General features: G+C 33.9%; 1 protein-coding gene and 1 long non-coding RNA gene across 7 annotated transcripts; both read right to left on the bottom strand.

The window, feature by feature from the left end:
* Nucleotides 1-650: 650 nt before the first annotated feature.
* Nucleotides 651-1709, bottom strand: LOC110888321 (putative F-box only protein 15). The gene has a single exon (XM_022135851.1). It carries the CDS (start codon nucleotides 1707-1709, stop codon nucleotides 651-653), a length of 1059 nt encoding a protein of 352 aa, XP_021991543.1.
* A 3474-nt stretch (nucleotides 1710-5183) lies between these two features.
* Nucleotides 5184-10123, bottom strand: LOC110892054. 6 transcript variants are annotated; one of them, XR_004871457.1, is made up of 16 exons: nucleotides 9355-9433; nucleotides 9172-9251; nucleotides 9025-9085; nucleotides 8914-8947; nucleotides 8375-8771; nucleotides 8192-8256; nucleotides 8071-8120; nucleotides 7947-7981; nucleotides 7812-7863; nucleotides 7555-7734; nucleotides 7083-7306; nucleotides 6923-6996; nucleotides 6755-6878; nucleotides 6549-6665; nucleotides 6157-6325; nucleotides 5184-6080 (listed from the first exon to the last, which is right to left on the bottom strand). It is a non-coding gene; the product is annotated as an uncharacterized LOC110892054 (long non-coding RNA). The 6 variants fall into 6 exon arrangements; XR_004871453.1 differs by having other exon boundaries at nucleotides 6755-6996; nucleotides 8375-8832; XR_004871456.1 differs by having other exon boundaries at nucleotides 5185-6080; nucleotides 6755-6996; nucleotides 8067-8120.
* Between the last annotated feature and the right edge of the window lie 825 nt (nucleotides 10124-10948).

Raw genomic sequence — 10948 nt, 5'->3', positions numbered from 1 at the left:
CAGATGGGAATGTGGTTGTCGGCGTAACATCATCTATCGGGGTTTGGTTGACTTGACTGCCAGTTGAAATACGCATTCCATTATCGTTTCGTGTATTAGAATATCCTTTATTGTACTCCTTGCGTTTTATAGTAGAAACACTTGAGGCGTTCTCATTTGTTGTTTGTGTAAATTGAGTAATATTAGTTTGTAAACTTCTTAACGGTGTCCTTTCTGTTGACCTATTACTCATTAAAGATATTGATGAAGCACTTTGGGAGGCATCACCACTCCCAAATTTAGATACTTTGTTATTTTCTTTGCGTGCAGCATAGTATCTTTTGTGATACTCTTTTCGTTTTTCAGCTTTAGTAGATCCGCTCGAGCTAGAAGCATGATTACGATGGTTTGGTTGTCCATTAGTCATTGTAAATTGACAAAGTGACAAATACCTTGCAAATTAAATAAAAGAGAGTTATCATAGATGATGAAATTCTCAAATCATTACAACATTCAAACACATGACTTAGAGAAAAACAAACCGAATGATAACATTGAAATACATAATGATAACATTAAAATACATGACTGAAGCCGAATATCATGACTTAGAGAAAAAAAAATCCTTAAAATATTGACATACATAATGATAACATTAAGTGAAAGCCAAACTAAATACTTGGTGAAACAATGGTCTCCACAAACACCGCACCCTTAAAACCTCGAAACCAAGTAACGGGATAAAAACATTCGAAGGGCTTCATATCCATTTCAATTGTAAACAACTTCCCTAATTTAGTCATCACAAACCAATTACCATTTGTCACATAATGTGTTATATCGCACCACAATGACAATGATATCGGGGGGATCGGAGGACATGATAAGACCTTAATCCAGTAATCTCCTTGTAGCGTCCATAGGTCAATTGTCATCTCAAACATGCCAGTGCTAGCAAACATGTGAAGCTCATTTTTTACATTCACTAAAACACCTTGAACCATTCCTGTAGAAGGAACGGGTGGAAAGCTTATCTCCTTGAACTGCTCCGAATTAACATCAAAACAAATCACCCTGTTCGTACCTCCAAGCCAACATTCGCAAACAGTGAAATATAGAGTACCACCACAAAATGTGCCAGCTGACCAATTGAAATGAGGGCTTAGGTACTCTTGTCTTGTTATGAAAGGAATATTTCTCCAAGAGTCTACTTCCCTAGAATAAAGATGGACACCAAGTACACCACTCCTACGCTTTATATGCAAGACCTTGTAATCATCGTCAGCGTCAACGTACAAACCAACGGCATCAAGGTTATTTATATAGAATCCATGAGAATCAGGAGTTGACAAACGCTTGAAAGCAGTAGTTGTTGGATTCCAAAGAAGCAGCTCGTATGTATGATTCAAGCAAACACACAACAATCCGTTCAAATGTGAAAGTATTGAGACATCATTATTTTGGTGATGGAATGGAAATGTAACTATGGAGCTTGGCCCATAGTCATTGGATTGAAAGATGATCGGACGAACGGAGCACGTTAGGTCGTCAATTAGTAGAACTCTCTGGTTAGATGAAACTAATGAGCGAGAACAATGTATCCTTACGAAATCTTTTGTTGACAGTAACGCGTACCATTGCTTACACACACTCTTAGAACGACCTACATCCTTTGCTGGCACCCTCGTTAATATCTCAAACACGATTGTATGAATAGGAAGGTCAGCCATGGTTATACCTTTGTTTAACACAGATAATGATTATTTAGTTGTCCAATCTAAGAAGATTATAGTTTGGTGAAAAATAGGTGTAACCATTACATGTAAATCAAGTAATATAACATAATTGTTATAACAAAGTAAAGTATACTTCTACAATTACATCAATATGAGGGAAACAAAAGGCAAAACACGAAACACCAAGAGAGACTTTAATATTCAACAACTAAACATATAACAACACCAAATGTTTCTAACTTAAACACAAACTTGGATAACGATCCATAATTTAAATATCCCGTGCCTCGACCATATCCGGTTCGTACGTAATCGTACTCAACTCCGTAGACTTCAAAATATTAACTGAAATAACAAATAAAATATAACTTTTATTAAACTACATGAGCCACTAAATCTAACTAATTATTAGAATGTTCATGTGTAAAGCATAACATACTATCTGGTAGATGAACCAACTTGAGACGTGATACATATATGATAGACCTTTCTTGCACGGCTCGAATGGAACGTATAACATCGGAAGGCTTCAGGGAAGACAAAAACAATTGTATTGTGTGACCACTGTATATTACGATTTTGGGTTAAAGTTCTTCTAATAATAATATTTTCTTACATATAATGTAAATATTATGTTTGTAATATGTTAATAATAAATAATAACGTACGTCTTATCTTGAAGAGAAAGTTCAAAACAACATCGATCACGTTTGCCTTCTGTTATTCTCCCAACCACATCTAAAACCAAATCAGTTAAATCGTATAGACCATATATAAAGTTTTATATATTTAATAAAAATTATAGATAGAGAATTAATATGTACCAACAATATCCATTTGAGGTCTCCTGTCATGCTTCAATTCCATAATGGAAGGGACCAATGGATATAAAGAAGCACCCCTTGGAATCGTAAGCGTAAGTGAAGAAAGCTTTGTATATTCGTTGATTACAATTTTCTTCTCGGACCAAACTAACACGTAATTCTGGTACTTTGGGCACTCAAGATAGTTGAGATTCTCAATTTGGAAATGATTCAAGGAAAAAAAACCACCCATCAATGACGCGTCATTATATTTGTGTATCAAATGTTGTGGGACGAACGCAACAATTTTTTGTCTCTAAAATGAAAAGAAATTTAGTGGTGGAAAAACGCTTACTCGTATAACACAAAGTAAATTAAAATAATGTTCTTACGTGTTGATCAAGAAATATAACCACTAATCTTTTTCCATCGACGTCATGCCAAATAAACTCCACCTTAACAAAGATTATATTATACCATGCTCTATCATTTCTCAATGATGAAAATTCTTCAACGGAAAAATGATCAGACATATCCTATTAAGTGTTCAATGTTAGTTAACTAAAAAAATAAAAACTCCAGAAATTAAATTTAAACTAAAACATGATTAAAATTAAACAACAACAAATTTAAATTTAAACTAATACATAATTAAAAGTTAAATAATTAAGATTCAAACTAATTCGAGAAAACAAAAAGTACAGTCATCATAAAAGTTGTTCTAAGGTTCCCAAACCATTTCTTCATCCAATGGTGGTTCGTAAACTGCCCCAGGGTCAGTTTCGTACCCTTCGGCCCAGGTCGGTAGTTCTTGTGTTTGACTGTGGTTTTCCACATAAGGGGGGTTTGAAGGTGGAGGATGCATAGGCAGTATAGGAGTGTTTGGCACCGGACGATGGCACCCCTCAATTTGTAGTCCACCAAATTGTAGTTGAGCGAAGGTATAGTCATACGCCCAATTCAGCTCTTCATCCGTCCAACCAAATGGATCATCATGTTCAGGGTTTGCCACTGGAGGTGGGGTTGAAACCGGAGGTGGGGTTGAAACCGGAGGTGGAGTTGACACCGGATGTGGGTTTGCCACCGGACGAAAAGGGTTTCTAACTTCAGGGTTTGAAGTTAGAGGGTTTGAATCAGGAAGGTTTAAATGGCGATGGGATGATCGTCCATGGTTTGTTGATCCTAGTGGTTCAACAGGAATTGGATAACCACCACCCATACCTCTCAATTGATATGTGTTTGGAGTGATTTGTAAACTGAAAAATACAAAAAGAAAAATAGATAATACTTGAATTTAGAGTATCCAATTTATTTAACTACTTACTTTTTATACTTGTGTACTAATATGGTTAGAAACTATAGGTTTACTTTTTATACTTTTTATACTCAGATGGCATAGCAGAAAATATAGGTTTACTCGACTTTAGTTTTGAGTTTTAACTTATATGGTTAGAAACTAATGCTGTTAACGGAAGATACTTTTAAATCTTATAAATTGTGGTAGTTTGATGTGTAAAAAACAAAATTGACCAGTGTGGAGTATTTGGTCAAACTTCTACTTTCTGTGAAAGCAACAGATGAGAGAACTTCTGCCTGTTTTAGATACTACACATGATGAATGATACTTTTAAATCTTATAGATTAATCAATATAATCCTAAAAATCAAGATTAAATTGTGTATTATTACTGGCTTTTTCACATTTCTTTAAAAACTGGAAATCAGTATACGGTTATACCATGAGGTGATGATTTGTACATAATATTCATTTATTGCAGTATTGTAATTGAAGTTATAACATGAGGTGATGATTTGTACAAAATATATATTTATTGCAGTATTGTAATTGAATTTATGATAGTGATATACTGTCGTTAACTATGAATATTTTTTGCGTCCATATTCATACATACATATACGTAAATAGATAATTAGTTAGAAAAGTGAAAGTTTTGTATAATGATATACATATCATTTTGAAAAATGGAAGTGCAGCATAAAAATTTACATATATGTAAATAGACTATAAATACAACGTTGGAAATTATATATCTCAAATACAAGCAACTCTTCAATTCCATAGGATCCGTTTCTCACTCTACGTATCTCTCATACATAAAATTTACAGATCTACCATATAGATCAATCAATTCAACATTTTCTCAATAAATAAACCGAAAACACACATACATCAAATCCAAACACTATTAAGAAAAATCAGATCTATCAAACGAAATCCATAGGATCCATTTCTCACTCTGCGTAATCAACAAATTAAACTCATAATCACCGGATCTAAAACTGATTTTAGAAAATAAAAACCCTACGCATCTCTCATACAACAAATTTACAGATCTATCAGAGATACATCAATTGATTCAATATTCTGTCATCAAAAACTAAACCGAAACAAACATACGTCAAATCTAAACAAAATTCAAAAAAAAATCAGATAATCCAACAAATTAAGCTCGTAATCCCCAGATCTAGAACCGATTTCAGAAAATAAAAACTATATGCATCTCTCATACAGCAGACATACAGATCTATCAGATACATCAATCAATACAATTTTCCGTCAACAAAACTAAACGAAAAACACACATACATCAAATCTAACGAAAAAACAAAAAAGAAAATCAGATAAATCAAAAAAATAAAACTCATAATCAGCAGATCTAAAAACATAATCGATTTTTCCTCAACAAACTAAACCAAAAACAGACATAAATCAAATCTAAACAAAATTTACAGAAATCAACAAAATAAACTCGTAATATCTCATACATCAGATTTACAGATCTACGAAAGTACATCACTCGATTCAGCTTTTCGTCAACAAAACTCAACGAAAACACATAAACATTCGAATTTAAGAAACTCCACTAATATAAATCGAAGTATATGTGTAATAATATATTTATGTGTAATGATTAGTAATTTCTTGTTGAATTTAATAAACCAAACCAAAAAAAATAACACACAAACGTAGTCAGTAAACCAAACCTTTATTACACATGTACAACTGCTTATACAAAACATTGAATCGGAACTTGAATGAGTTTAAAAAATGCACTATCACATTAAAGATAATCTTAATCTTTCACATATGTGTAAGTTTTTTCTAGTAAGTAATTTGGGAAATAGCTGCATAATAAGATTAATACAAATAAATTAATGCTACAAACGAATTGATCAACAAAGTCACTTAATTAAAAAAATGAGAACTTACTGCAATCTTTTATCTAAACCAAATTTCTTGTTTGTGTGTAAATTACATTGATTTCAAAGAGGCAGTTAAACAAATTGAAGTACATATGTAATTATATATGTGTTGAATTAATAAAAAACAAAGAGGCAGTTAAACAAAGAGGCAGTTAATAACCCACAGTTACAACCTTCTAAAGTTAAAACCCACAGTTAAAAGTTACAAAAAAACCAAGAAATTTGAAAGAACTTACAACAATGCAAGAGGCAGATGTGAAAAGCCGACAAAAAATTTAAAACCTTGATGTGAGAGCCGAGAAACAACGCAAGATCCAGATGCAAAGAGTCGATATATTCTGAAATCGAGGTAAAATATAAGTTGTTAGGTTGATGTTTTGAAAGTAGGATTTAGTTCAACTGAGATAAACTTACAATTTGAAAGTTTAATTCGTCTCAGTTGAGTGTTTGTAGAGTGTTGATACATCTGAAGTATTTATAGAGATTGAGGCAAGCATGTTGTCTTTCACACAGTGTTTATAGAGACTGCAGCAAGCAAGCAAGCTGTCTTTCAACAGTAAAATGTTGCTTTTACGGCTGTAGACTGTAGATGTAAAAGCAATACGGTAAGTATAAAAAAACAAAAAGAACAAAAGTCAAACAATACATTCTGACATGATACGACCTCTTTCTGAAAAGGTTATATTCAAAGATATTATTATAACTAAAATCTTTGGATTATAACTTGAAGTTGGATTATAACTTGAAGTTGGATTATAACATCTGAAATAATTTATAGAAAAATCAAAAAATAAAAAGATTCTTACACGATGCAATATGTAGCATAAGCATTCTGGAAGAAATCTAACATTGGCAGCTTCACCCCATATCAAATATAGTACAGAGAGATAAAAAGTAATTTCTTTTCCCTGCTCACAGCCATACTGCAAAAGCAAAAATATATAAACTAATTAATTTCATTAATATGGAAATGACTGTCAAAAAGTATTTAAATTATTTTTAAATGCCATACTTGCTCCACATTGGCAGGATACCCAAGTAGTTGCACCACTTGATGTAGTTATCAAGAGACTTCAAAAAGACATTCTCCACAGCAGTCTCATCCGGTTTATACATAAGTTCAAAACTTCAGGTTACTAAAAAAGTTGCATTATAAAAGTTATTATATAAGTAGACAAACCTCTTCGGGAATTAACTCTTCTGCTTCCTCAGCAGAAACTTCCTTAGAAAGCTGCTCTACACACGCCTTTAACCCTGAAAAAATAAAATGCCAATGTCACATTCATGTTAATTTGGACTTGTAAAATCGTAAGGTCGACGGCTGAGATTAAAATCCGTACATTCCGTTGTAAAATCAATGTTCTTGCGCCATTTGCATCTGTGGCAGCGATCACATGTGTGACGTTATCTTTCCGGTACTTTGACACTAATGCTCCGTTAGTTCTCGCAAAGTCAACCATCGGATGTAGGAAAGCTTTCAACAGAATGCATTGCAACCCGTCTTACATGATAGCCTTCAAGTCCAGCTTTCTCCACAAGCCTCTTGCAAGCGTGAATTCCATCACTACGATCATAAGTCAGTCACAAAGATGACACAGGGTCAGTTCATTTATCTCATCATGCACTCATGTTTTTGACTTTCTAGTTTCTATAAATAATTAGTGTCAAAAACGATTTCAATAATAATATGTTTCTTGGAGAAAAAACGAATTAGAAGGCTTACGCGTTAAAAAATTACTCTCGGAATAATTTAAGTAAGATATTCGTTAGAACCAAATTGACCCCTGTATACAAATGAGTTGAAATTGGTACCTCATATAAGATCGTTCCACTTACTCTCCATCCATAAACTTCAGGAGCCAAGATGCCAAACTGATCCACAAATTCTTCAAATGGTTTTCTGGTGGGATACCCAGCACAACTTATCGGCTAAATATATGAAACCCCGTTAGCTTGTAAAGTGCACGTACCTTCTGCATCTCCATATCCAAGCTGGAACAATATGAACAACAAGAGACATTAAACCGCTAAGATAAAAATATAAATAAACAATCCACATGAAAACATACTTGGGAGGGTCTGCCCTTCTGTTCAGAAGGTAGTGATGGGTTTGTAAAATCCCTATTAAGAGAAAAACACAAAATTATTTATGTACAAAAAGCTTATACATTTGTCAAATAATATTTATGATTTGACCAACACACCTAGACTGCTCATTTTGACTTCCAACTCTTCAAGACTGGCAATAAAAGCAACCATTCAGGAATCATATTAGGAGGAAAGGAAAAAAGAGAAGCAAAAATCGTATGGTAAAAACTTAATACCTACTTTGAGAACTGAGTATCTAGTTGGCAGCAACCATCACAGATATTTCTCCCCTGAAAAGGAATTGCAAGTGTTGAATCACATTATTAATTCAAGATCAACCAGAACACAAATAAATAAATACCTGCAAAGATTTTCTTGCAGCCACAACACTTTAGCGTAACATAAATTGAATTAGTGCTTGAAAACCTACAAAGCTCAAAACATAGAAAGGCACCAGCTGAGACTTTTAATGAATGCAACTTTCTTAAATATGTGAAAACAATAAAAAACAATTTACATTGTGTTCATAATACAGTTAACTTACATAAGCTAGTTCTTCATGTACAATAGGTCTGTTACCGTCTTTCTCAAATATTTCATAGGCGTGACGGCTCTGCCTTTCCCGTTGAACAAGACCCTCGAGTTGATGGACACAAAGGGCAGCTGCACAGAACTCCTCAAAGTCCATCCTCCACATGTCTCATTTCCAATGGATATGCTCATATGCAAGAAAAGTGAAAGTGAACCTCAAGTTTCCATACGTCTTCTTCTAGCTTATCAATTTGGTTGAATGGCTCGAACCCAGAAAGTTATTTAAAAATGAAACGGGTTAATTGAGTCGAATGAATAAGTAAAAGTAATCCAACAAACCAGGGTGAAAGTAAATGAAAACATACCAAGTATGTAACCGCAAATGTAAAAGAGATTCGAACACAAAGAACCTGCAAACCAGAGTCAACACAGCTAGATAATTTGCCAAACACTCCAATACAAAACTCGGTTCTAACAAATTGTAGAAAACAACAATTAAGCATGTGAAGAAACAGAATTAACCCAAATTACAAGCAAATAGAGAATAATTACCTGGTGGGAAGCCTGTGTTGCTCTTATGAATCTCCTGTAAACAATAAACATTCATAAAGGTGCTCTCTTTACAAGAAATACAAGGAAAAACATAACTTTTTATACAGATACCCGAAAAAGCTTCTGTTGTTGGTGGTGAAGGGTGAAACAAAATTCCTCAACACGTGTGGTCCTGGTTCAAACAACAAATTCAGTTTACTTATCGGTATCAATATAAGAAATAAAGAATGCAAGAAAAGAAAAGATGCTGGAGCTTACCAAGGAGTAGATCTATAATCATCCTCATCTCCTGCCACTGTAGGAGTCATCCCAAATCAGTAGAAAACCAAACGGTAGATCTGAAAGAAAAACCAAACGGTATAGTTGATGAACACAACCAAACGGTAGATCTGAAAGAAAAACCAAAAAAAAAATGGTAGATCAGGTTAAAAAGAACCGTACCATAGTTGATGAACACAACCAAACGGTAGATCTGAAAGCAAGAAAAGAAAAGATGCTGGAGCTTACCAAGGAGTAGATCTATACAACAAATTTACAGATCTATCAGAGATACATCAATTGATTCAATATTCTGTCATCAAAAACTAAACCGAAACAAACATACGTCAAATCTAAACAAAATTCAAAAAAAAATCAGATAATCCAACAAATTAAGCTCGTAATCCCCAGATCTAGAACCGATTTCAGAAAATAAAAACTATATGCATCTCTCATACAGCAGACAATACAATTTTCCGTCAACAAAACTAAACGAAAAACACACATACATCAAATCTAACGAAAAAACAAAAAAGAAAATCAGATAAATCAAAAAAATAAAACTCATAATCAGCAGATCTAAAAACATAATCGATTTTTCCTCAACAAACTAAACCAAAAACAGACATAAATCAAATCTAAACAAAATTTACAGAAATCAACAAAATAAACTCGTAATATCTCATACATCAGATTTACAGATCTACGAAAGTACATCACTCGATTCAGCTTTTCGTCAACAAAACTCAACGAAAACACATAAACATCAAATCTAAACAAAATTCACAGAAATCAGATCTATCAGACATCACACAAAATCACAGATCTAAACAAATTAAAAAGAACCGTACCATAGTTGATGAACACAACCAAACGGTAGATCTGAAAGCAAGAAAAGAAAAGATGCTGGAGCTTACCAAGGAGTAGATCTATAATCATCCTCATCTCCTGCCACTGTAGGAGTCATCCCAAATCAGTAGAAAACCAAACGGTAGATCTGAAAGAAAAACCAAACGGTATAGTTGATGAACACAACCAAACGGTAGATCTGAAAGAAAAACCAAAAAAAAAAAATGGTAGATCAGGTTAAAAAGAACCGTACCATAGTTGATGAACACAACCAAACGGTAGATCTGAAAGAAAGCGTAGATCTTGAAGCGTGGTAAAGAAACCCTAGAATCGCTAGAGAAAGAGAGGAAATGGTGGTAATGATAATGAGGAAGTCAATCTGTGTGATGATAAGAAGGAAGAGAGAAGTCGATCTCGTGTGATGAAACCCTAGAATCGCCAGGGGAGGAAGAGAGAAGATGAGGAGAGGAGCGGCGGTGGTTTTGTCCAGGAAACCCTAATTTTGATGACCCGTGTGTTTTGATGGCACGCGTGTTAAACCATTTTTCAACACCTTTATGCTTTAAAGGTTGTACAATAGGCTTTAAATGGTTGTAAAGTGGCAAATGACCATTTCTGTCCTTCATATATCCTTTATAAAGTAGTATAGATATTCTAAATCACTCAAAAACTAAGTCGGTCTCAAGACTTAGTATCTGTCCCGCTTAAATGGGATCAAATAACCATAAATTGGTTATTTCAAAACCAAGACGATAACACTACACTGGAATCGTTTAGTTAACGATTCGGTGGAGCTCGGACACGTAGTTTAACTACGTCTTTAAACTAGAAACTGATAAGTTATTCCCTGATAGGAATACTATAGATGCACGCTAGCTACATCATGTCGTGGAATGACACTACGGAATCACGTTAAGCTAGCTTTGCA

The sequence above is a fragment of the Helianthus annuus genome, chromosome 11 (assembly GCF_002127325.2).
Source record: "Helianthus annuus cultivar XRQ/B chromosome 11, HanXRQr2.0-SUNRISE, whole genome shotgun sequence".
Lineage (NCBI taxonomy): Eukaryota > Viridiplantae > Streptophyta > Magnoliopsida > Asterales > Asteraceae > Helianthus > Helianthus annuus.
Note: the sequence above shows the minus strand (reverse complement) of the source record. Positions and strands in the feature narration are given on the sequence as shown.

Coding starts and splice junctions, on each gene's coding strand:
- LOC110888321 (XM_022135851.1), bottom strand. CDS start 1,709: ATGGCTGACCTTCCTATTCATACAATCGTGTTTGAGATATTAACGAGG.